General features: G+C 43.9%; 2 protein-coding genes across 5 annotated transcripts in view; both read left to right on the top strand.

The window, feature by feature from the left end:
- The window catches only part of LOC115386089 (fibronectin-like), a 37,674-nt gene extending 35,480 nt beyond the window's left edge, over nt 1-2,194 (top strand). Inside the window, exons 18-21 of the mRNA XM_030088285.1 lie at nt 207-464; nt 706-714; nt 880-959; nt 1,097-2,194. Of these exons, the coding sequence (XP_029944145.1) occupies nt 207-464; nt 706-714; nt 880-959; nt 1,097-1,168 (419 nt within the window). The 3' untranslated portion in view covers nt 1,169-2,194. The remainder of the gene's footprint in view (nt 1-206; nt 465-705; nt 715-879; nt 960-1,096) is intronic.
- Nucleotides 2,195-2,596: 402 nt separating this feature from the next.
- Nucleotides 2,597-26,087, top strand: part of LOC115386097 (receptor-type tyrosine-protein phosphatase H-like) — a 39,734-nt gene continuing 16,243 nt past the window's right edge. For 2 of the 4 annotated variants that reach the window (XM_030088310.1, XM_030088308.1), the window contains exons 1-7: nt 21,886-22,035; nt 22,182-22,224; nt 23,495-23,656; nt 23,757-23,987; nt 24,171-24,270; nt 24,532-24,767; nt 24,859-25,104. In XM_030088310.1, the coding sequence (XP_029944170.1) occupies nt 22,033-22,035; nt 22,182-22,224; nt 23,495-23,656; nt 23,757-23,987; nt 24,171-24,270; nt 24,532-24,767; nt 24,859-25,104 (1,021 nt within the window). In that variant the 5' untranslated portion in view covers nt 21,886-22,032. Of the gene's footprint in view, nt 2,744-2,851; nt 2,895-7,185; nt 7,348-7,452; nt 7,684-7,867; nt 7,968-8,227; nt 8,464-8,537; nt 8,781-9,631; nt 9,890-14,721; nt 14,977-21,885; nt 22,036-22,181; nt 22,225-23,494; nt 23,657-23,756; nt 23,988-24,170; nt 24,271-24,531; nt 24,768-24,858; nt 25,105-26,087 lie in introns of those variants that run through there. The other 2 variants (XM_030088307.1, XM_030088309.1) reach the window with 2 other exon arrangements.

The raw sequence follows: 26,087 nt of genomic DNA, 5'->3' as shown, positions 1-26,087 counted from the left end.
ACAGCGCCTATCGCGGCAGCACTGAGGTAAATTTTGAAAAGTTGCCTTAAGTCCCTTTAAGTTTTTCAGGTGGTCTTTTCAGGAGACTTTGGTGCTTACCCAAAATATATTAAACTGGGCAGATCATCTAATCTATGCTCTCCAAACCTACGATTTCCTCTGAATTTGATTCAGTATGTAATTGACAAAGAATCCTTTTTTTTCAGCTCCTCCAAGTATAACCAGCCTTGAAGTATCAAGAAAAAATGAGAGCGGTGTCACTCTGCAGTGGAACAAAGTGAACAGCAACATCACCTTCATCCTCCAGTTTAATGGTACTGAGACAAACATCACAGCACCAGATGGAGACGGACCAGTAACTCACACAATCTCTTCTCTCACTCCTTCAATGAAATACACATTCACTGTCTACTCTGTGTTTGAGAACGTCAGAAGCAGTGGAGTCAGCATCACTGCAGTCACTGGTGAGATGTCTGGATTCATATGGAATCAGTAGTTTAAGGGACAATGTTTAGAAAGAGTAGTTTTGTGCAAAAACAAATGTTTTTTTCTTTACATAGCAGATGTTATGTTATAGATATGACTATGAGGTCATATTGCAGAAAAATGTACATAGAGATCATTCAGAATTCCAAGACAAACTTTAACTTTCTGTTTACTTCTTTCCATATAAACCATAATCCTTGACTCCACTTCCTACAACAGAAGGGCCTCGTAAGTATACACTTCTTTCTCTTTGGGATTTTCCTGTGCATGGTGTTTCCATCAGCTCCTCACTGCAGAAATGCCTTAAAACATACACCAATGAAATTCAATCCATCATGTTTTAACCAGGTACAGGGTTGTATTTTGTGAGCTTCTCTATTTTTCTACTCACAGATTTTGTTGTTGGATTGAAAGTCAGATTGAGTTCAGACACTGAACTGTCTCAAGCAGAAATTCAGGCTCTAATGGAAGAGGTGAGACTCACTGCAGTATTATTACTTTATTTTTCACTTTCAAAAATCATTTATGTTTAATCATCCATTTAAAAATGTTTATCGAGTCTTGACATGAACTTATTTCTGCTTTCATGTATTTTATTTTTTCAATTCAGCTCGTTGAAAGATATGGATCGGTGGCATCACAGTTACTGTCTGTGAAGATCAAGTCTGTTACTAACGACTAGGCGAAGATGCATGGAGGATTTTATACTTTTTTATTCTTGAAATTGATTTTGAATAGAATTATATATCAGGTGAAATCACTGAATAAATGCATAGCATCGCTTTGTGCACTTTGCAATTGCAATAGTGGCAGGGAGGATTTTTAATTGTGATATTAACGCTTTTATGTCATTGTTGACTCATTTTCATTGTATTGCTCAGGTCTGCCCTCTTGTCTTGTATTCTATATTCTTCACACAAGTTAAAACAAACAGGACAAATTCTTGGTTTTGTGATTTTATTTGCCAATTTTACTTTGATTGCGATTTTGTCCTGTGGATTTTCATGCTTTTGCTTGGAGGTGTTGAAATTTGAGACAAGCGATTCTGGCACTCTATAATCATAACAGTGACATCTGCTGGTTGATTCTGTGTACTGCATGTAAGGGTGAGATTTAACCAGGGGTAATGACTTTGTGACCGTCGTTCGTCTCACTGGACTGCAACCTCAAATGCATGACTTTGGGCTGTGGGAGAAAACTGGAGTATGAGGAGACCATGTTTCAGCACCGCCTCTGGCTGTCAGTAGGGATGAAATCGAACGCGGCATCTCTAAATACACCAACATCACCCACTTTGTTCACAGCGACATCCACGAGGCGTCTAAAGGAAACATCCGCTTCCTCTCCCACAACGACGTACACAACGCCAACAACCACTCCTCCCTCAACAGGGTGACTGACTCTGACTCTGCCGCTCAGGTTATGATAGCAATACTTTTCTGCACAATTATTTCCGGGTCATAATTGCTGTTTTGTTCATAACCAGAATAAACCAGGAGAAATTCCAACAATTCTGAACATTTTTAAAGTAAAAAAGCCAATGTTGTAAAAAACATTACAAAAAAAATTCTTGTATTTTCAAGAATTGTAGTTTCATGTAGCAATATTAGCAATTCTTTAGAAAATATGTTTTTATTGTTTTGTTGACAAAATGTTCTGAATATAATCACAAATAGAAAGTATCAGATGATTAAACATTCTAACTACATTGTGTAGTGTTGTGTTTGTTCAATAGTGACAGGGGGAAATTCTTGTGATGTTCAAAGGTGATTTCTTCCTTTTGAAGTTGTGATGATAAAGCAGTTCTGTGTTGATCCAAACATCAAGTCAAACAGAACAAAGCTTTCACCAGCTCATGTTTCATGAGCAGAACTGTTTCACTGCTAGATTTTCGCATTAAAAAAAAGTTGCTTCATTACAGTCCAAATCAAACACAGGAATATGATGTTCATTTTCAGCTGAACTGTGATTTGAGAGCTGCTTTGTGTTTCGTTGGAAGAGAAAAAAAGAAGGGGCGGGCATGTCATTCTTTCGAACACAGTAGATACCCACATGTCATATTGTTTTTTTTTTGTTTGTTTGTTTTTTACTTTCTCATTCCTGCTCCAGTCCTGCCAGCTTGGGTTTGTGTGTGCATGTTTTGAAACCCATTTTTAGGTGCTTTATTTACACTCACATCTGCTGAAAACTGATATGAGCCAAACAAGCCTGTAGCCACTGCAGTGTCCCCAGGAGTTCGAAGGTTACAGAGACGAAGGTAAGTCCAGTATATTTACCATATATTGAAGCTCCATATAGTATGTGACATGTAAAGGAATAATTTGAAATCTATATTAAAATGAAATAATTTTGCATCTTTTAAAAGGTTTACCTCATGGAGCGGGGGCTGAATGTTTTTGTTCTCACAGGTTGGTGCACTTAAAAAAACAGTTACATTCTGAGTGTATAAGAGAATTACTTGAGAAAATGATTGGTATGTTTGATCGTACGTGACAACTCAGGTTTAGGGAAAAGGTTGAGGGCTGTGTTCCAGTCTTTTACTTGTAACTTTCAAGTTATTTATTTGGTTTGCATTATGAGAGACCACAACCTGTTTGAATCTCTCTGGACTACAATGAATTTACAGCTCATTAACTGTGGTTAAATTGGTTCCTAACCAATTTAACCAATTTAACCATTTGTACTGAGACAAACTGTAAGTTGATCAGTTTTGTCAAAAATAAAAACACTCTTTATTCATCCTACAGGCTGATTGAAAACGTACGTATATGTGATAAGTTTATTGTTCTTAATCTAAAACAACTCCAGTCAGTGATTTGACACAGATTGTTAATTAATGAGATGAACTTCGTCTATGAACAGCAAATATAAAAGCATTTGTTGAGTTCTCCAAATTAGAAACATGAACCAGAAAAACAGGAGAGAATACCTACAATGATCCAAAGATTAGTGCATTGTGATGCTCAGGGACTGATCTGATCTGGTGGCGACATGAAATGTTTCTTGTAAAAGATAAGAAAACACAGATGAAAAGAGATAAGTGAGAACCTGCTGTAGGCTTTACATAAATAGTTTCTGTTAAATTTTCACAAAAACTCTGATATTTAATTACTTGTCTTGTCTCTTTAAATTCACTGAAAAAAATAAATAGTGGCAGATCTTCTGGTACTTCGTGTCATTGATGATTGTTCCCCCTGTAGCATATGTACTCTCTGTTTATACATGAAATGTAGATACAAGAAACTGTCTGTCCTATCTCCTTCTCTTTCTGTCTCCTCACCCCAACCGGAATAGCAGAAAGCCGCCACCTCTGAGCCTGGTTCTGCAAAGGTTTCTTCCTGTTAAAAGGGAGTTTTTCCTTTCCGCAGTCGCTTATGCTTGCTCATGTGGATCTGTTGGGTCTGCTCTGTAAAAGTGTGTAGAATTAATATGTTGTATTCGGGACTTTATAGATAAAGCTGAATTGAATTGAATTGATTTGAACTGGATTGAATCTGAGGGTGCTGAGGCTTTTCTGTGAGAGTATCCGAAATGAATTAAGAAAGAATCTGAAACCACAGGTATAAATCAATGCAGTGGTCCTCTATTCCTCCAAAATTTGTTTACATGTTCTCTACGAAATTAAAGAAACAGAGCATCATTTATATCGAGGAAAACTTGGGACAAAAACATCAGCATGTTTAGTGCAGAGACTTCTGATCCAATCACACTATAAAAAAAATAGCTTTTTGAAACAATTCCTAAGTGAAGATCAAGTTTACTTAAGGTTACTTCATGGAAAGACTGTCACACTCTGGTTTGTAATAATAATAATAATAATAATAATAACAATAATAATAATAATAATTATGATAATACATTTTATGTCACAGCGCCTTTCACAACACTCAAGGACACTTTACACAAGATTAAAAACACATCACAAATAAATTAAACAACAAGGAAAAGGACAACGTAGCACAGCGAAAGAAATTACGGGATATAGGCAGCCTGAAACAGATGGATTTGAATTTGAGGAAGAGAGTCAATGTTGTGGATGTCTGATGGGAGAGAATTCCAGAGTCGAGGAGCAGAGCGGCTGAAAGCTCTGCTCCCCATGGTGCTGAGGTGGGCGGAGGGCACAGAGAGGTGGAGAGAGGAGGAAGGCCCGAAGGAGCGTGAGGGGGTGGCAACGTGTATGGGGATCAGATAGGTAGGTGGGGCTAAGATTGTGGATGGCTTTAAAAGCAAACAGAAGTATTTTGAAAATGATCTGGAATTTGACAGGGTGCCAATGGAGCTGCTGGAGGACGGGAGTGATGTGGTGAAAGGAAGGGGTTTTGGTGATGATGCGAGCTGCTGAGTTCTGGACCAGTTCGAGCTTATGGAGGGATTTGTGGGGGACACCAAAGAGGAGTGAGTTGCAGTAGTCGATGCGGGAGGTGACCAGGCTGTGAACTAGGATGGCAGTGGTCTGAGTTTTGAGGGAGGGGTGGAGACGGTTTATGTTACGTACGGTTTATGTTACGGCCGGAAGTATGCAGACCAAGTGATGTTATTAATGTGGGAGTGGAAGGAAAGTGAGCTGTTGAGGATGACACCCAGACTCTTAACCTGAGGGGAGGGGGGCACTGTGGAGCTGTCGATAATGAGGGAAAATCTATTAGATTTGGACAGTGAGGACTTGGTGCCAACAAGAACAAATTCTGTTTTATCACTGTTCAATGTTAGAAAGTTTGAGGTGAACCGGGATTTGATTTCAGAGATGCAGAGGGTGAGGGAGGAGGGTGGGAGAGTGGAGTCAGGTTTACTAGAGAGATAGAGCTGGGTGTCATCCGCGTAGCAGTGAAAATTAATACCATGTTTGCCATGTTGTCTGAAAATATTGCAGAGGGGAAGGAGGTATATGATAAAGAGGAGGGGCCCCAGGACAGAGCCCTGGGGCACACCAGAAGTGACAGGGGAGGACTGAGAGATGAAGGACTTGAGCTGAATGAACTCAGTGCGGCCAGTGAGGTGAGAGTGAAACCAGAGAAGTGTGTGATGCCAATGGAGGAGAGTCTATTGAGCAGGATGAAGTGAGAAATGGAGTCGAAGGCCGCACTGAGATCAAGGAGGATGAGGATGGAGATCAAACCAGAGTCGGCTGCCATGAGAAGGTCATCTGTGATCTTTAATAGTGCTGTTTCGGTGCTGTGGCGGGGACGGAAACCGGACTGGAATTGTTCATAAAGACTGTGAGGGTGAGATGGGAGTGGAGTTGAGAGGCAACAATTTTCTCTAGGATTTTGGAGATGAAGGGAAAGTGGGCAATGGGGCAGAGGTTATTGAAGTTGTTGGGATCCGAACCGGGTTTCTTCAGGATAGGACTGACAGCTGTAGATTTAAAAAGAGCGGGAACAATTCCAGAGGACAGCAAAGAGTGAATGATGGCTGATATGAGGGGGAGTAGAGAGGGGAGGCAGGGTTTGACCAGGACTGTGGGGAGGGGGTCCAGCTGACAGGTTGAGGTCTTGGAATTGGTGATGAGGTTGGAAATATCAGAGGGAGGAGGGAGATCAAAGGTGGAAAGTAGATGAGATGGCGGGAGAGGTTCAGAGGAGGGAAGAGGTGAGGTAGTGGAGCCGAGGTGTTGGTGGATTTTCATGACCTTGTCATTGAAGAACTGGAGAAGAGAGTTACAAGACTCTACAGAGTACAGGTGGGGGGGTAGAGAGTCAGGGGGTTGGATGATACTGTTGAAAACAGAAAAGAGTGTCTTACTGCTGCTTGCATTGGAGCAGATGAGACCAGAATAATATTGTGATTTAGCATGAGATATGGAGTCCTTCTAAAGAGATAGATGTGCATTATACGTGTCTTTGTGGATAATGAGTCCCGTTTTTCCAAAGAGTCTTTCAAGCTGACGATTTTTGGATTTCATGGCGTGGAGATCAGGAGTGAACCAGGGAGTAGACCGGGTGAAAAAAAACAGAACGAGATTTTACAGGAGCGAGTGAGTTGAGGATGTGAGTGAGTCCATTATCGTACAGGGAGACAAGGTCATCGGGGGTGGAGGAAGAGTCAAACGTCAGGGTGGAGATGGAGGAGGAGAGGGAATCCATGTTAATATCCTTTATGTTGCGGAAAGAAATGACACGAGGGGTCTTGGAAACGGAGAGACAAAGGGGGACATTAAATGAGAGGAAGAAATGGTCTGTAATATGAAGTTGAGCAGCAGTACAGTTAGGAGTGAGACCAGAGCAGCAAATTAAGTCCTGGGTGTGTCCTTTGATGTGAGTGGGGAAGTCTGCAAACTGATGGAAGTCAAAACTGTTCAGTGATGAGGAGAAGTCCTTGGTAAGGGGAAGAGCAGGATTGACCATGTGTATGTTGAAGTCACCCAGCAGAATTACATTTGGAGAGAGAGTGGAAAAGTGGGTGGGAAAGGCCGAAAATTCAGTTAAAAAATCTGTATGGGGCTTGGGGGGATAGTAGAGAGTGGCAATGATTGTGGGAGTGGGGCTGGTGATCTGACAAGCAAGGCTTTCCAGTGATGACAGAGCAGGCAGAGAGACTGGAAGGACCTTCCACGTCCACTTCTAAAGAGCTCTATGAAGAATTCCAACAAAAGGGACTGAAAGAAAAACACCAGGGAAATGCTGATGGATGAAAAACAAACCAAGAAGTGCACATTTTTTCTTGATACTGTATGTTGCATATTTTTATGGTTTGCTTTAGGAGTATTTGCCAATGTGGTTTTTGGCCAATTTCACTACAACTTTGTGAACACATCCGTGAACTGGACCGACGCTCAGCGCATGTGCAGGGATCTCTTCACGGACCTGGCAACCATTGAAAGTGCAGCTGACGCTGAAGCAGTTTTAAACCCCACTTACGTAGGTGAGTTCTTAATATCTGCACCATGGATGACAAAGGTACTGTAATGCTCGGCAGGAAGTTTCAATTCAATCGTTTTTGACATCATGAACGTCTTTACTTGAACAGGAAAGGCTTGGATTGGTCTCCATGACGACTTGATAAACAGCTGGATGTGGTCGTTAAATGACAGCAGCTTCTATGGAGAAGGAGAAGACACATACAGAAATTGGTTCACTGGTGAGCCGAATAATGTGAATGGTCAAGAGTACTGTGTTGAGCTTGTGAGTAGGAGTCCATACTTTGGCAGGTGGAATGACACGTACTGCAGTGAAGAACGGCAGTTTGTCTGCTTCAATGGTGAGTTTTTATAGTGACATTTTAAAACACATCGCTTTTCGAAAAGAATTTCCAGAAATGTCGATACTTTGATCATGTAAAAAAATGCTTTCAACTGTAGAATAAGGAATTGTCAAATATTCTCCTTTTTATTTTATTGGAAACTAGTTTTATGAAAACAAACAAAATGTGCATGCATTTCTAGGTACATTGAATGGCACAGCAACGTTTGTCAGGATTGAAACGTTACGCAATTGGACAGAAGCTCAGAGGTTCTGCAGAGAGAATTATGTAGATCTGGCCAGGTACAGTATTAATTCACTCACCTGTCCATTCCATCCATTCATCCATCTTGTCACAGTCACGCAGAGCTGGAGTCGATCCCAGCTGACTAAAGGTGAATTTCAAGAGAAAAAGGAAAGTAACTCATACATGCACCGAGAGTGTGTGTGGGGTGTAATGGTTGGCACTAATCAAGTCCATGGGCGATTCATGTTCCCACAAAGAAACATGCAGTGGACTGTAAGGTGAATATTTTTTACATCTGCTGCTCTTCCCTCCACAGCATTCGAAACCAGACGGAAAATGAAATGGTCAGAAGTATAGCAGACGGAAACTTTGTGTGGATTGGTCTGCATCGCCAAAAAATATGGTCTGACGGGAGTGACTCACTGTATCGAAACTGGGACAGAAACCAGCCCGACTCTGGTGAAGAGCAGTGCGTCGCCACATCGTTTGAGTCGGGACTGTGGTCAGATGAAAGCTGCTCCATCCAGCTGCCTTTCGTCTGTTACACAGCAGGTAAAACAAAAGGTCTTTGTGTTTCTTAAAATGGACCCGACCACAAACAGTTGTTTTGTTGTTCTCAACTCCAGCTAATGTCGTAGACTTCAAGCCAATAAGACAAGATGAGACCAGTGTCACTCTGCAGTGGAACAAAGTGAACGACGACGTCAGCTTCATCTTGAAAATTGATGTTCACGAGGTGGGCATCTCATCTGACAGCACACCAATAACTGTCACAGTCTTTTTTCCCACTGCAACTGAACACACATTCAGGCTCTACTCTGTGTTTGAGAACATCAGAAGCAGTGGAATCAGCATCACTGCAGTCACTGGTGAGATATTATGTTTATTCGTCTGTTATTAATCACATAAAACCATTGTTTTTTAATAAATCAATAGTACAACAGTACTAAGATCTAATAAAACTTTTATTAGATGTACTAATAAAACCTGGGAGAGGTGACATTGATTGGTGAATGTCACCTTTATTGTCTAAATGAACTAATGAATGGATGAATAATGAGTGGAATTAGTGACTGTGAGAAGTGAACTGGAGCTGTGACAGTAAGTGGTTTAGATAAGAACTAGAAAGAGCTTCCATGAGTAACATGTCATAAGAGATATCGAAAAGCTACTTTTTGCAGTTGTGGAATAATGTGAACTCACAGGTGGATTCATATGTGAAAGACGTAGGGATGTACAACACTGAGGTGTTGTTCAAAGGTCCAGAGCAGAGATGACCAAACCGCAAAACCAGGACAGAGTGCAGAGCAGGTGTGGAGGTTAGCAATCCAGGATGTGGTTGAAGTACAAAATGTAAGATGACGATGTCTCAGGGTACACTGACAATCTGGCAATGACACGCTGAAAGAGAGGGTTTAAATACACAGAGAAACAGGTCAGCTACATTAGATTGATTATTAAGCCAGAAATATAGTAGAAAAGTGTACAGGGGCACAGACCAGGCAGATGAGACAATAGTAAACAGGAAGTGAGACAGGTAAGGGGTACATACTATGCAGCCACAGAGGGAAACCTGACACCATGGAGATCAAGACCTGAGCTCGCTGGTGGAGGATAGTAGGTGAATAATTATCTACTAAAAAGAAGAAGTGTCATCACGTTTGGTTATTTAATATCATTTCTACTATTTATACTAAGTATGTTGTTCTGTCGTTCTTAGCTCCAGGTAATGTAGAAGACTTGAGGTCAACAGGACAAAGTGAGAGCAGTGTCACTCTGCAGTGGAGCAAAGTGAACAACAACATCAGCTTCATCCTCCATTTTAATGGTACTGAGACAAACATCAAAGCACCAGATGGAGACGGACCAGTAACTCACACAGTCTCTTCTCTCAATGCTGCAACTGAATACTCATTCACTGTCTACTCTGTGTTTGAGAACGTCAGAAGCAGTGGAGTCAACATCACTGCAGTCACTGGTGAGATATTATCTTTTTGAATTCACTCACAGGTGGATTAATCACTGAAAGACCCAGGGAGTGGGTCTGCAGTCCACTCTTTGTGAATCTCCATCACATTTTTGAATGGGTTCTGTATCACAATCCTCTCCACGGTGTGGTTGTCCCTTGTGTTTGTACAGTTTTTTCTACCACATCTTTTCCTTCCCTTTGCCTCTCGATGAATGTGTTTGGAAACAGAGCTCTGTGAACAACTAGATTCTTTTGCAATTACCTTTTGTGTCTTGCCATCCTTATGTAAGGTGTCAATGATGGTCTTTTGGACAACTGTCAGGTCAGCAGCCTTCCCCATAATTGTGTTGCCTACATAACTAGACTGAGAGACCATTTAAAGGCCTTTGCAGGTGTTTTCAGTTATTAGGCTGATCGAGTGTGGCACCAGCTGTCTTCAATACTGACCCTTTTCAGAATATTCAAATTTTCTGAGAAAGTGAATTTGATTTTTTTATTGGTTTTCAGTTCTAATCTCCAAAAACAAAACACATTTTTTCATGAAATTTGAATTTTTTGACGAGCACCTGTATATGCTAATTAGGCACGACTTCTTTCTGGTCGTTCTGCGCATGCTCCGTTGTGATGACGCAATTTTCCAGAGCTCGTTAGCCTTGGTAAGCAGTCTGTCTAGGAGAAGGGCAACTCCGACTACAAACCCCAGCATGCTGGTATGCTGTGAGGTGGCAGCCCCACCAACCGGCTATCCTGCGGAGGGCCAACAACCCACCCAGGAGAAACCCCCTTGTTACGAAACCGACCAGAGAAAGAAGCCGGACTGACCCACACAATAACGAACCCCAGCCTGCCCCCGACCAGTGAGTATGGATCGACCTATGTCGTAGGACCTGTATTGCCACATGGAATGTCCAGACACTCCTTCGCCCCGGAGCTGCCACTACAACATCTCCCTGGCAGGGCTCTGTGAGGTCCGATGGCAAGGTAATGGTGAAACAACAGCAGGCAACCATTGTTACATCTGGAGTGGCCCCGAGAGCCGGACTGACCTTTATGGTGTGGCTCTTGACATTCCATAAGCCCTCCGGAGGTCCCTCATCAGCTGGACACCTCTAAGCGACAGACTATTGTCTCCTCGCTTCCTCCACCACCAAGGCAAGATGACAGTGGTTGTCGTCTATGCCCCCACAGATGTCGCTGATGAGGATGTGAAGGACGCGTTCTTCGACCAACTCCACCAGGCTGTCAACCAAGCTCCACCACATGATGTCACCATCATTCTCACTGATGCCAACGCCATTCTATCCAGCAGTGATCGGTCCCCCGGCTCACCTGTCGGCACCACCTTCATCAGCAGGAAAACAAATAACAATGGCAACCGCCTCCTCCTCCTCCTCCTCCTCTGCCAACATAACAGCCTCTGCGTTGCTGACACCTGGTTTCCTTGGAAACAAATCCATCACTGGATGTGGTACAGTCCAGATAGCAAAACCAGGAAGGCGTTGGACCATATCCTCATTTCTTGACACTGAATGTCATTTGTCACCAACTGCCGGGTGTACAGAGGAGCACAGCTTGGTAACACAGACCATCGTCTGCTGGTGGCCCAGCTTAAGCTAAAGCTCCGAGCCAACCAGCACAAGACTCTGCCTCGCCCCGACTCCTCCCAACTAAATGACCCCAACATCGCCACAGACTTCAGTTGCTCCATCCGCCGCACTCTTGATGCCCTGGCTTCCGACAAAGTGAGAGATTGGGCGACCTTCAAGGAAAGTGTCCTCCAGTCTGCTCACAATGTTCTCGGACACTCACAATCGTCCCCGAGAAAGCGCTGAATATCAGAGAGGACACTAAACATCATCGAACAGCGATGTGAGGCCCGGCTCCGAGGCAACCTCACGGAGTATCGGTGACTGAGCCGCCTGTGCATCGCTGAGGATAGGGAGAGGTTCTGGGAAGCAGAAGCCCAACAGCTTGAGTCCACGGCCAACAACAATAATTTCAACTGTGCATTCAGTCTACCGAGCCAAGCCCATAGCAGTCCACAGAAAAAGACAGCCTTGGTAAAAGATTCTGACGGTAATCTCATTACAACTGAAACCAACTGCATCGATTGCTGGAAAGAACACTTTAGCCTCAGCTGCAGCACAGCACCATCCCGGCTGATTCCACCCTCCTAGAGGCTGCAAATGCTGCACCCCCTAGCGACGCCTGCTGCACAGACCCTATAACACCCGGGGAAGTGAGAGCTGCACTGAAAAAAACTGAACATCAGGAAAGCCCCCGGCACCTGTGCCATCACCGGTGAGATGCTCAAAGCCGGCGGTGATGGCATGGTGGAGTGGCTAACCCACCTATTCAATCAAGTGTGGGAAACAGAGCAGCTGCCCACCGACTGGACCAGAGGGGTCATCCTGCCCTTCTGGAAACGCAAGGGTGATAGGCTTGTCTGTGGAAACCATAGAGGCACTACCCTGCTCTCCATCCCTGGCAAGGTCGTCACCAGGATCTTGCTTAACCGTGCCCTACTAGCGATCAGAAGCCGCCGCCGCCGCAGGCTGGCTTTATGCCCAATCGCTCCACAACTGACCACATCTCTGCCGTACGTCTGCTGTTCAAGAAGACCCATGAGTTCCATAAAGATCGCCATCTGTATGTCAGATTCATTGATCTGAAGGCCACCTTTGACACCGTCTGCCACTCCTCACTGTGGAACATCATCCAAACTCTTGGAGCTCCACCCAAGATTATCGCTCTGTTCAAGCTGCTCTACAGCAATGCAGAGAGCTGTGTCCATATTAATGGTATTGACTCCAACTGGTTTACCATCTCCAGTGGCGTTTGCCAGGGTTGTGTGGCTGCTCCTGATCTTTTTAACTGCATCATCGACCATCTGATGGCCAAGGTCTGCGGGTGCATCCCCGGAGTGTCCTTTGGCAACTACCACCTGACTGACCTGGATTATGCTGATGATACCATCCTGTTCAGCACAAACTACAGTCAGCTGAGAGGCGCCCTGGGCATTTACAGTGAGGAGGCAGCACAGCTTGGCCTCCAAGTGAGCTGGACTAAAACCAAGTTCATGTATGTCGGTGATGGACCAGATCCACCTCCCATGCAAATTGGGAGCGACATCATAGAGCCTGTCAAGAGCGTTGTGTATCTGGGGTCCATGGTGACAGACAACGGGGACCTAAAACCAGAGATTTATCGCAGACGAGCCCTGGCAGCATCTGCTCGGCAGTCCCTCTGGAAACCACTCTGGCGGCACCAGACCATCTCACACAAGACGAAGCTCCGGATTTACAACTTAGTGGTACTCTCCATCCTGCTTTATGGTTCAGAAACATGGCTCCTGAATGACACTCTGTCTGCAAGAATCGACGGCTTTGATAGCAGGGCTCTTAGAACCATCGAGAACATCAGGTGGCCCCAGCAAGTTTCCAATGAAGTGCTCTGAGCCCGCACAGGCCAGCCCCGAGCATCTTCCTTGGTCGCACAACGCCGCACCCGCTGGCTCGGTCATGTCCTTCATCTACCCCCAGAACATCCGACACAAGCCATTCTCCAGTTTGACCCAAAGGCCGCAGGCTGGAGACGACCACAAGGGAAACCCCGGACTCGATGGCTCGACGTTGCTGCGGGCGACCTCAACAACGTGGAGTTGCTGTGGAGAATGCAGAACAGCTGGCACAAGATCGCCAGCACTGGAAAAAACCTGCTTCATCTGGTCAGCTCAACGCACTGGGATGGGATACCCTGACCCTTGCTGGAGCACTAAGTAAGTAACTAAGTAAGGATATAATGAAGCAAGCGGATGGACGGGCACCCAACAACGCGGATACTTTCAAAGCTGTAGTGTCAAAGTTAATCTAGAAACGAAGAGAAAAATGCTGTTTACTTCCTTGAAACGTCAGTACATCATGGCCGCCCCCTGTCCAATCACAAAACTTCACAGACCCCGGCATGAGAGAGGATTTAATCCTTCGATTTTCCCTTGTAAACACAACGGTCATGAATATTATCCTGAATTTCTTAATTCAGAATAAACCAATTCCCAATTAAAAACACCACGTAACCACACTCATTGTTGTTTGGCCAAATATACAGTATACCTTAATTTTAAGTGTGTGCTTGTGTATGCATGCTTGTATTTGTAATTCTGACAATGAAAGAGTTAGTAGCCCTCACTGTACAATAGTGCAACAATGAAAGTCTTACTGATGTTATACATCAACGTGTTATGAAAAAATATTTCATGAGGTAATGGATAGTGGAGTAATTACTATTAAAATTAATTCATTAATGTTTATGGTACTGAGATTAATGGTACTGAGACAAATATCACAGCACCAGATGGACACGGATCAGTAACTCACACAGTTTTATCTCTGAATTCTGCAACTGAATGCTCATTCACTGTCTACTCTGTGTTTGAGAACGTCAGAAGCAGTGGAGTCAACATCACTGCAGTCACTGGTGAGATATCTTTTTGAATTAACTCACAAGTGGATTAATCAGTGAAAGACCCAAAGATGACTATGTGTTTGATATACGACTTGCTTGTGGTTGCATGCTTGTACATCTTCACAGTGATGAAAGTTTGGAAAAGTTCAAGAAAAAGAAAGGCAAGACCAAAAGCAGAAGCTTCTCATGGCCCTGTTAACTGCTGCTATTCAAGAAGAGAATTTTAAGTTTTTCAAGTGGTCTTTTCAGGAGAATTCATTGCTCACCTAAACTATATTAAGCTAGGCAAATCATCTAATTTAGGTTTTCCTCTGATTTTCTTTGAATCAGACACAATAATTGACAAAGAATCTTTTTGTTGTTGTTGTTGTTTTCAGCTCCTCCAAGTATAACTAGCCTTGAAGTATCAAGAAAAAATGAGAGCAGTGTCACTCTGCAGTGGAACAAAGTGAACAACATCAGCTTCATCCTCCAGTTTAATGGTACTGAGACAAACATCACAGCACCAGATGGAGACGGACCAGTAACTCACACAGTCTCATCTCTCACTCCTTCAACGATATACACATTCACTGTCTTCTCCGTGTTTGAGAACGTCAGAAGCAGTGGAGTCAACATCACTGCAGTCACTGGTGAGATGTCTGGATACATGTGGAATCAGTAGTTTAAGGGACAATGTTTAGAAAGAGTAGTTTTGTGCAAAAACAAATGTTTTTTTCTTTACATAACAGATGTTATGTTATAGATATGACAATAAATTCATTCTGCAAATAACTGTACATAGATATCATTCAGATTTCCAAGACAAACTTTAACTTTCTGTTTACTTCTTTCCATATAAACCATAACCCTTGACTCCACTTCCTGCAACAGAAGGGCCTCGTAAGTATACACTTCTTTGTCTTTGAGATTTTTCCTGTGCATGATGTTTTCATCAGCTCCTCATTGCAGAAATGCCTTAAAACATACACCAATAAAGTTCAATCCATCATGTTTTAACCAGGTACAGGGTTGTATTTTGTGAGCTTCTCTATTTTTCTACTCACAGATTTTGTCGTAGGATTGAAAGTCAGATTGAGTTCAGACACTGAACTGTCACAAGCAGAAATTCAGGCTCTAATGGAAGAGGTGAGACTCACTGCAGTATTATCACTTTATTTTTCACTTTCAACAATCATTGATATTTAATCATACATTTAAAAATGTTTATCAAGCCTTAATATTGACCTATTTTCTGCTTTCATGAATTTTATTTTTTCATTACAGCTCGTTGCAAGATATGGGTCAGCGGCATCACAGTTGCTGTCTGTGAAGATCAAGTCTATTTCTTGATACATGGAGGAATTTATCAAATCAAATCAAATCAGATTTTATTTATATAGCACTTTTCATATTAATAAAAACAACGCAAAGTGCTGAACATTAAAAACAGTCATAAAAACAAAAAGAATAAAAACCGCGCCATCAAACAGTATGCACCACACTCACACTCACACTCTACCATTAATTCGCACAGAACAGAGGAGACATGGCATGGCACTGAGCATCTTAGGGAAAACGCCATCAGTGGGGCCCCCCACACCAAGGGAAATCGAGGGTCAATTAAAACTGGGGCTCCAGCGCCCGACCCCCGACCCCGACAGACCATGGGAACTCGCACACCAAAGTGTGGAGCCCCCAGGCCAGCCAGGACCAGAGGACCCGGGCACAGTAACCCCAGCATTGGACCAGCACCAACTCCCGGTGTGAAGGGCCCCCCTGAGGAAACACTGGAATTAAACAGCTAAAACATAATAAAATATGACACGAAATTAAAATAAGATAATAAGATAGGATTATAAAGTAAAAAAAAAAAAAAAAGTTGAATGTGCATAATAAAATAGAATAAAATTACATAAATAAGAATGGAATAAGAGGACTATAAAAGGTCAGTTAAAAGCCTGATTAAAAAGGTGTGTTTTCAACCTCCCTTTAAAAATATCAACGGTCTCTGCGGTCCTGAGGTTCTCTGGCAGGCTGTTCCACAGGCGGGGGCCACAATGGCCAAAAGCCGCCTCACCATGAGTCTTGGTTCTGGCTTTAGGAACACACAATAAGGCACTGCCAGAGGACCTCAGGGCCCGCGAGGGTCGATAGGGTAAAAACAGATCAGCTAAATAAGAAGGCGCAAGGCCGTTAAGACATTTAAAAACTAATAAGAGAACCTTAAAATCGATCCTGAAGCGGACAGGGAGCCAATGCAGCGACTGTAAAACCGGTGTAATGTGGGCCCGCCCCCTGGTCCTCGTCAGCACGCGTGCGGCTGCGTTTTGTAATAGCTGTAAGTTTGAAATATTCTTTTTGGGAAGACCAGAGAGCAAGGCATTACAGTAGTCTAATCTACAGGAGATAAAAGCATGCATTAGCACCTCTGTGCTGGCCTGAGAGAGAAACGGGCGGACTCTAGCTATGTTCTTAAGATGATAAAATCCAATCTTAGTTATGTTTTTTATGTGTGGAATAAAATTTAGCTCGGAGTCAAAAATCACGCCCAGGTTCTTAACTGATTGTGCTGGTTTAAAATCCCGTAATTTTGGTAAAATCTTCTCTCTCTGACCTTCAGGACCGATAACTAAAACCTCAGTCTTGTCCTGGTTGAGCTGTAGGAAATTCACTGCCATCCATGACTTGATGTCTGAAATACAGTTAAAAAGGGTTTCTATTGGCCCTGAGTCATCAGGAGACACGGCGATGTACAGCTGAGTGTCGTCAGCGTAACTATGGAAACTGATGCCGTGTCTCCTGATGACGTCCCCAAGTGGAAGCATGTAGAGATTAAAAAGTATAGGACCTAAAATTGAACCTTGGGGAACCCCACACCTAATTTCATGGGTTCCTGAGGAACAAGTATCCAAACTTACATAAAAACATTGATCTGTGAGATAAGAACTGAACCAGTTAAGAAAAGTACCAGAGAGGCCCACCAGGTGACTCAGTCTATTTATTAAAATGTGGTGGTCTACTGTATCAAATGAAGCACTCAGGTCCAGTAGAACCAACACTGTGAGTTTTTTATTGTCTAAATTCCACCTGATATCATTTAAAATCTTTAAAAGGGCCGTCTCGGTACTGTGGTTCACTCTAAAACCAGACTGATGTCTTTCTAAAATGTTATTAATCATTAAAAAGTCATTGACTTGGTTAAAAACCAGTCTTTCTAAAACTTTACTTAAAAATGGTAAGTTGGATACTGGTCTGTAGTTATTAAAAACATCGGGGTCTAAATTGCTCTTCTTCAGAAGGGGCTTCACCACCGCCGTTTTAAAGGCAGTGGGGAAGACACCCGTCTGAAGAGAGCTGTTCATGATATTTAAAATCTGTTCCTCAAGGAATCCATAAAGTGATTTAAAAAGTGGTGTGGGGATGGGATCTAAAAGGCAGGTTGTTGATTTTACTTGGGAGAAAACTCGACCAAGAGTCCTCGCATCAACCAGGTCAAAACTGTCCAGTGTTTCCTCAGGCATGGACAACGGTTCAGCTGTGTTCACTGATAAAACCTGTTGGGGTAAAAGACTGGACCTGATGTCCATGATTTTAGTTCTGAAGTGGTCTGCAAAGTCTTCACAGAGAGCGTCTGTTGGCTCCTTAAAAGCTTTATTAAAATTAGTGCCAGTTAAAATGTTGAAGGTGGAGAAGAGGAACCGGGGGTTGTCTTTATTGTCTGAAATAAGTTTAGAGAAGTGGGAAGTTCGGGCCTGTTTAACTGCATTATTGTAAATTTTGAGTTGTTGACGTAGAATCTGGTGATGTACAGTCAACTTGGATTTTCTCCACCTTCTTTCAGCACTCCTGCAGTTTCTTTTAAGTTTGATGACTATATCATTTCTCCTTCACGGGGGTTTGGAATGGCCCTTGATTGTTTTAGTTAAAAGTGGAGCGACTGAATCCAGACTGGACTTCAGTTTACTGTTAAAATCGTCAACAATAAAATCACAAGATGCAGGTAAAATCACTGCAGGAGTGCTCTGTAAAATCTCTATAAAATCTGCAGCCACTTCAGAAGTAAGGTAGCGTCTCCTCACTGTTCTCACCGGGGCTTCCTGCTGGTTAAAACTGGTGATGTTAAAAAACACACAGTAGTGATCAGACACAGCCAGGTCAACAACAGAGGACACACTGATGGACAGACCGTGGGTTATAACCAGGTCCAGGGTGTGTCCTCTGTTGTGAGTTGGCTGTGCGACATGCTGTTTAAAATCTAAACAGTTTAAAAGGTTTAAGAATTCTCTGGACATAGAGTCCGAGTTGTCATCAAGGTGTAAGTTAAAATCACCAGTTATTAAAATTCTACTATATTTAGAATGAATTATTGTTAAAAGTTCTGAAAATTCACAAATAAAAAGACTAGAGTATTGAGGGGGTCTGTATACTGTTAAACACAGGATCGGGGGACTGCTAAAAATAAAGGCGTAGTGCTCGAAGGATGTAAAACTGTTAAAAGCTACTGCACACGCACTAAATGAAGTTTTTAAAATGGAAGCAGTCCCTCCACCCCTCTTACCCTGTCTGGTTGAAAATAAAAAGTTAAAACTCGGTGGGGAAGCCTCAGTGAGGATAACAGGTGCATCGGTGCCGAGCCATGTCTCAGTTAAAAGCAGACTGTCCAAGTTATTATCTAAAATAAGATCATTAATAATAAAGGATTTGTTTAAAAGAGAGCGCACATTCAGCAGGGCCATGTTAATGGTGGTGGGCGGGCTGGATGTGCGCTCTCGGTGAAGTTTCACTGTTAAAAGAGTCTTTTTGTGTTTAAGAACAGTCCGGGGGATGTGGTGTCTGCACTAGGTGATAACTGGGATGCTGTGGATAGTGTGTGGTGTGTCCGGGGGCAGTGAAGGTGTGTGAGGGGTGTGTGTGGCGTGTGGTGGATGGGGGGGGGCTTGCAGGTAGTCAGTCAGTGGGGGATGTGTGGACTGTATGCTGAATGTTACCTGCTAAAATGGAGCTGCCCAGCGTGCTCGGGTGAAGTCCGTCCTGATGATAAAAAGCTGGGCGGTTCCAGAAAAGGTTAAAATTATCAATGAAATAAAAGTTGGAGGCTGTGCAGGAGCGCTGAAGCCAGGTGTTTAAGCCGAGCAGTCTGGAGAAGCGTTCAGCGCCCCTGAAGAAGGTCGGCAAAGGTCCAGAGATAAAAACCGACCTTCCACAGCTCTCCAACAACAGGTTAAAAAGGTCCTTAAAATCCTGCTTGGTGACCTCCGACTGCCGCCGGGCCGTGTCGTTAGTCCCGACGTGAACGATGACCCGGCGGACAGTGGAGGGGAGGGACTGCAGGAGCTCCGGGAGTCCGTGGAGGATCGTGGGGACAGTAGCACCAGGAATACACCGCGTGATGGCGTTAAAAAAGCGAATATTCCTGATGCTACTGTCCCCAACCAGGAGTGTCGTGGGGGAAAAGAGGGGACGGGGCGGGGGCGGCTGTGGGGCGACGTCGTGGGTGTCCGGGGCGGCGGTGTCAGCGCCCAGGGCTGGGGAGCGCTCCGCCGGTACAGCGACGCCGCCGGCAGCAACCTCGCTGCCGGAGCGGTGGTCCTGGCCCTGGTTCTGGTTCTCCCCGCGGTGGTGGCTCACGGAATGCCTCCTCACCGCCTCCCTAATCAGCCTCAGGCGGGCAGCGGAGGCCGCGGTCCGGGGCGATCGCCGCCGCTCCGGGACCGGCGGGGAGCGGCCCGGCTCCCTGGCCGCGGCGGGGACATCCTTCTCCGGGACAGCGGCGGGGAGCTCCTTCTCCGAGGCCGAAGTGGAGTTGGCCCGGGCCGCGGCGGAGCGATCCGTGGCCGCGGCGGGGAGCTCCTTCTCCGAGGCCGAGGTGGAGGTGGAGTTGGCCCGGGCCGCGGCGGAGTGATCCGTGGCCGCGGCGGGGAGCTCCTTCTCCGAGGCAGAGGAGGAGTGGGCCGCGGTGGAGGGAGCCGTTTCCGGGGCCGGGGTGTAGCGATCCAGGGCCGTGGCGGAGCGACGGCAGTGCTTGGCGGTGTTTGGTGGCGTGGCTTCCGGGGTGTCGTGGCGGCGAGCGGCGGACCCGCCAGAGGACGCGGGAGCAGCAGCGGCCGCAGCAGGCCGCGGACCCTCACCACCCGCCGGGCTGTCATATTGCGCCAGGGCGTGGAAGCGGTTCGAGAGGGGCAGTGGAGGCAAAGCCGCGGTGGGCTTAGGCTTGTGGCCCCGCACCACCACCTCCGCCCAAGAGCGCTGATGGTCCGGTGTTGAGCAGGAGGGAGCCCAGGGAGCTGGAGCGGTGGTGGTCATGAAGGACGTGATGATCATGGATTGTCCTTCGGCCAGCGTCCGGGCCTGCTCCAGCAGATCGTCTCTCCGACAGCCGGCGGATGTCCTCCCTCAGGTCGGAGACGATCCTGTCCGCCTTCACGACCAGGGGGTGCAGGCGAGGTCCGCGGTGCAACGCTGCGGCCATGTTGGGCTGGCGGCACGGCCTCGCACACCGGTACCCACGGGCACACGCCTCAGTCCCTGGTGCCCGGGTTCACTACCGGTGTAACCGTGCCGCCGTCTTGCCGCCTCACCGCTCCTACCGGCTCGCCACTCGTGAGCCGCCGCTCCGCCTCGGATCCAAGCGTCTGTGCTGCTGCGCGCTCTCAATGCTGCTGCGCGCTCTTACACTTTTTTAGACTTGAAATTGATTTTGAATAGAATTATAGGGAGGTGAAATCATGAAATAAATGCATAGCATCACTTTGTGCACTTTGTGCAATTGCAACAGTGGCAGGGATGATTTTTAATCAAGATATTACTGCGTTTCTGTCATTGTTAAATAATTTTCATTGTATTGTTCAGGTTTGCCCTCTTGTCATGTATTCTATATTCTTCACACAAGTTAAAACAACAGGATGAATTCTTGGATTTGTGATTTTATTTACCATTTTTACAATTACAAATTACAAAAAATTCTTATATTTTCAAAAACTGTAATGTATTTTATGTAGCAATATTAGCTACACTTAAGAAAATATTAGACTTTTTTCTTTGGTTTGTTGACAAAATGTTCTGAACATAATCACACATAGAAAGTATCAGATGATTAAACATTGTAACTACATTGTGTAGTGTTGTGTTTGTTCAATAGTGACAGAACGAAATTCTTGTGACGTTCATAGGTGATTACTTCCTTTCAAAGCTGTAATGAAACAGCAGTTGTGTGTTTACCCAAACATCAGGTCAAACGGAACAAAGCTATTCCCCAGCTCATGTTTCATGGGCAGGAAATTCTTTTTTGAAAGAATGTAACACGAGAACTGTTTCACTCCGGGATTTCGAAAGCAAAAAAAAAAAAAGTTGTTTCATTACAGTCAAAATCAAACAAGAATATCATGTTCCGTTTCAGCTGAACTCTGATTTGAGAGCTGCTTTGTGTTTAGTCAGAAGAGAAAAAAGCAGAGGCTGGCATGCCATTCTTTCAGGCAGAGTAGACAAAGACAGACCCACATGTCATATTGTCTTTTTTTTTTTCTTCTTTTTTTTTTTTTACTTCCTTGTTCCTGCTCCAGTCTTCACCAGCTTGGGTTTGTGTGTGCATGTTTTGAAACCCATTTTTAAGTGCTTTTTTTTACTCTCACATCTGCTGAACACTGATATAAGCCAAACAAGCCTGTAGCCACTGCAGTGTCCCCAGGAGTTCGAAGGATACCGAGACAATGGTAAGTCCAATATATTTACCTTATATTAAAGGAAACTGTTTTTACTGAGACTCTTCCTGAAACTCCTTATAAGATGTGACATGTGAATGAATAATGTGAATATAAATTATACATTAAAATGAAATAATTTTTGCATCTTTTTAAAGGTTTACCTCATGGAGCGGAGGCTGTTTGTTTTTGTTCTCACAGGTTGGTGCACTTTAAAGAACAGTTACGTGCTGAGTGTGTACTTAAGAGAATTACTTGAGAAAATGATTGTAGTGTTTGATCGTACGTGACGATTCTGTCATGGCTGTGTTCCAGTCTTTTAAGATTGTTTTTCACCTACAAGTTATTTATTTGGTTTGCACAATGAGAAACCACGACCTGTTTGAGTCTCTCTGGACTACAATGAATTTACAGCTTATTAACTGTGGTTAAACTGGTTCTTAACCACCTACTGTACTGAGACAAACTGTAAGTTGATCAGTTTTGTCAAAAATAAAAACACTCTTTAGGCATCCTAAAGGCTGATTGAAAAAATGTATGTGTTACATTTATTGTTCTTAATCTAAAACATCTCCACAGTTGAATAATCCAGTCAGTGATTTGACACAGATTGTTAATTAATGAGAGAAACTTAGTCTATGAACAGCAAATATAAAAGCAATTGTTGAGTTCTCCAGATTAGAGACATAAACCAGAAAAACAGGAGAAAATACCTACATTGATCCAAAGATGAAGGTGTTGTAATGCTCAGGGACTGATCTGATCTGGTCGCACAGCGACATGGAAAGTTTCCTGTAAAAGTTAAGAAAACACAGATGAACAGAGATAAGTGAGAACCTGCTGTAGGTGTGCTTGTCAAGAAGAAAAAAATCAGTGTATGAACTCTTGGTGAAGGTGTGTTTTAATCAGAGTGGAGAAGTCTGTTGCCATCCTTCTAAGGTGTTTATGAAGTTTACATACAATAGTTTTGTTTCATTTTCACAAAAACTCAGACATTTAATTACTTTTCTTGTCTCTTTAAATTCACTGAAAAAATAAATAGTAGCAGATCTGAGGGTGTTGAGGTTTTTCTGTGAGAGTATCCAGAATGGATGAAGGAAGAATCTGAGACTATAAATCAATGCAGTGTCCTCTAGTACTCCAAAATTTGTTTAAATGTCCTGGATGGACACGAAGAAACAGAGCATGAATTATTTTATGTCAAAGAAAACATGGGACAAAAACATCAGCGTGTTAAGTGCAGAGTCTTCTGATCCAATCAAACAGTAAAAACTGAGACTTTTTGAAACAATTCCAAAGTGAAGATCAAGTTTATATAAGATGGAAAGACTGTTGCTCTGGTTTGTCCAGAATTCTTTGTAGAATTCTAGCAGAAGGGACTGAAAGAAAAACACCAGGGAAATGATGATAGATGACAAACAAATCAAGAACCTTTCATTGATATATTGTATATTTTCATGGTTTGCTTCAGGAGCATTTGCCAATGTGGCTTTTGCCCAATTTCACTACAACTTTGTGAACACATCCGTGAACTGGACCGACGCTCAGCACATGTGCAGGGATCTCTTCACGGACCTGGCCACCATTGAAAGCTCAGCTGACGCTGAAGCAGTTTTAAACCCCATTTACGCAGGTGAGTTCTTAATATCTGCACCATGGATGACACAGGTACTGCAATGCACGGCAGGAAGTTTCAATTCAGTCGTGTTGTATGAATATCTTTACTTGAACAGGAAAGGCTTGGATCGGTCTCCATGACGACCTGATAAACAGCTGGATGTGGTCGTTAAATGACAGCAGCTTCTATGGAGAAGGAGAAGACACATACAGAAATTGGTTCACCGGTCAGCCAAACAATTTGAATGGGCAAGAATACTGTGTACAGCTCTTGAGTGGGAGTCCATACTTTGGCAGGTGGATTGACTCTACCTGCAGTCTGGAACGGCAGTTTGTCTGCTTCAATGGTGAGTTTTTATAGTGACATTTTAAAACACATCGCTTTTTGAAAAGAATTTCCAGAAATGTCAATACTTTGATATGTAAAAAAATGCTTTCAACTGTAGAATAAGGAATTATAAAATATTCTCATTTTTATTTTAATGGAAACTAGTTTTATGAAAACAAACAAAATGTCCATGTATTTCCAGGTACATTGAATGGCACAGCAACGTTTGTCAGGATTGAAACATTACTCAATTGGACAGAAGCTCAGAGGTTCTGCAGAGAGAATTATGTAGATCTGGCCAGGTACAGTATTAATTCACTCATCTGTCCATTCCATCCATTCATCCATCTTGTCACAGTCACGCAGAGCTGGAGTCTATCCCAGCTGACTAAAGGTGAATTTCAAGAGAAAAAGGAAAGTAACTCATGCGTGCACCGAGAGTGTGTGTGGGGTGTAATGGTTGGCATGCATACAGTCTATGGACGATTCCATCATGTTCCCACCAAGAAACATGCAGTGGACTAAGGTGAAAATTTTTGCATCTGCTACTCTTCACTCTACAGCATTCGAAACCAGACGGAAAATGAAATGGTCAGAAGTATTACAGACGGAAACTTTGTGTGGATTGGTCTGTATCGCCAAAAAATATGGTCTGACGGGAGTGTCTCACTGTATCGAAACTGGGACAGCAGCCAGCCCGACTCTGGTGAAGAGCAGTGCGTCGCCACATCGTTTGAGTCGGGGCTGTGGTCAGATGAAAGCTGCTCCATCCAGCTGCCATTCGTCTGTTACACAGCAGGTGCCAAAAAAAAGATAGCATCACAATTCATCATTACATTTCACTTTTCTCACTGATAGTAACTAAGTTGTTTTGTTGTTCTCAACTCCAGCTGATGTAGAAAATTTCAGGTCAATAAGACAAGATGAGACCAGTGTCACTCTGCAGTGGAACAAAGTGAACGACGACGTCAGCTTCATCCTCCAGTTTAATGGTGTCGAGAGGCGCATCATAGCTGGATTCACACCAGTAACTCACACAGCCTTTTTTCTCACTGCTGCAACTGAATACAGATTCACTCTCTACTCTGTGTTTGAGGACATCAGAAGCAGTGGAATCAGCATCACTGCAGTCACTGGTGAGAAATTATCTTTATTCATCTGTAATTAATCACATAAAACTATTGTTTTATTAGCTGTACTGATAAAACCTTGGAGAGCTGACAGTGAAGGGGGAATGTCAGCTTTGTTATTTAAGTGAGCTACAACAGGTTCATTATGAAACCAGAAGGATAAGTGCACTGAGACATCGACCAGGCAGATGAGACAATAGTTAACAGGAAGTGAGACAGGTAAGGGGTGCAGTTTACACAGCCAGAGAGGGAAGCCTGACACCATGGAGATTGGAGCTCGCAGGTCGAGGGTAGTAGATGGATAACTACCTACTAAAAAGAAGTGTCATCACGTTTGGTCAGTCAATATCATTTCTGCCATTGATAATAAGTAACTTGTTCTGTCGTTCTCTGCTCCAACTAATGTAGAAGACTTGATGTCAACAATAATTGAGCTGATACAAAATTAACAATACATGCATTTACATGGGACTTTTTATTACTCTACAAATCTGAGTAAAGCCAATAACGGCTCTAAAATGACCATGTAAATGCCTGAAAACATTTCAGAATTAAGTTTAAATCCGAATAGGCTGATTTATTTTCCTTTGGAAGTGGAATTATATGCTACCGTAAAAGCCTGTAATTTTCTTAAAATCCAACAGAGCGCCTTATAATTCGATGCGCCTTTTTTGCGGGAATTACGGTAATCACCCTGATCATGTGCGCAAACAACCCCTGTTTGCTAAGCTGCTAAGCTAGCTAGTTTAAACAGAACGGAGCACAGCATGCGGCTGCACAGCCAGCCGGCGTGGGGAGCGGTTGGACGCTGGGCGGCAGCATGCACGCTGCAACTCCGAGAACGGCCGGTGTGCCCGGCCGCTCACCCGCCGAGACGCCGGGAGCAGCTGGCCGGCTGCGGTTGAGCTGTCGGTGGAGCACTTCACTCAGGAGACGGCAGCTGGCTGAACCCCGGTGACCAAGCGAGTTAGACCAGTCGTGGCCGCGCT

The sequence above is a fragment of the Salarias fasciatus genome, chromosome 3 (genome assembly GCF_902148845.1).
Source record: "Salarias fasciatus chromosome 3, fSalaFa1.1, whole genome shotgun sequence".
NCBI lineage: Eukaryota > Metazoa > Chordata > Actinopteri > Blenniiformes > Blenniidae > Salarias > Salarias fasciatus.
This window is presented reverse-complemented; position numbering and strand designations above follow the sequence as displayed.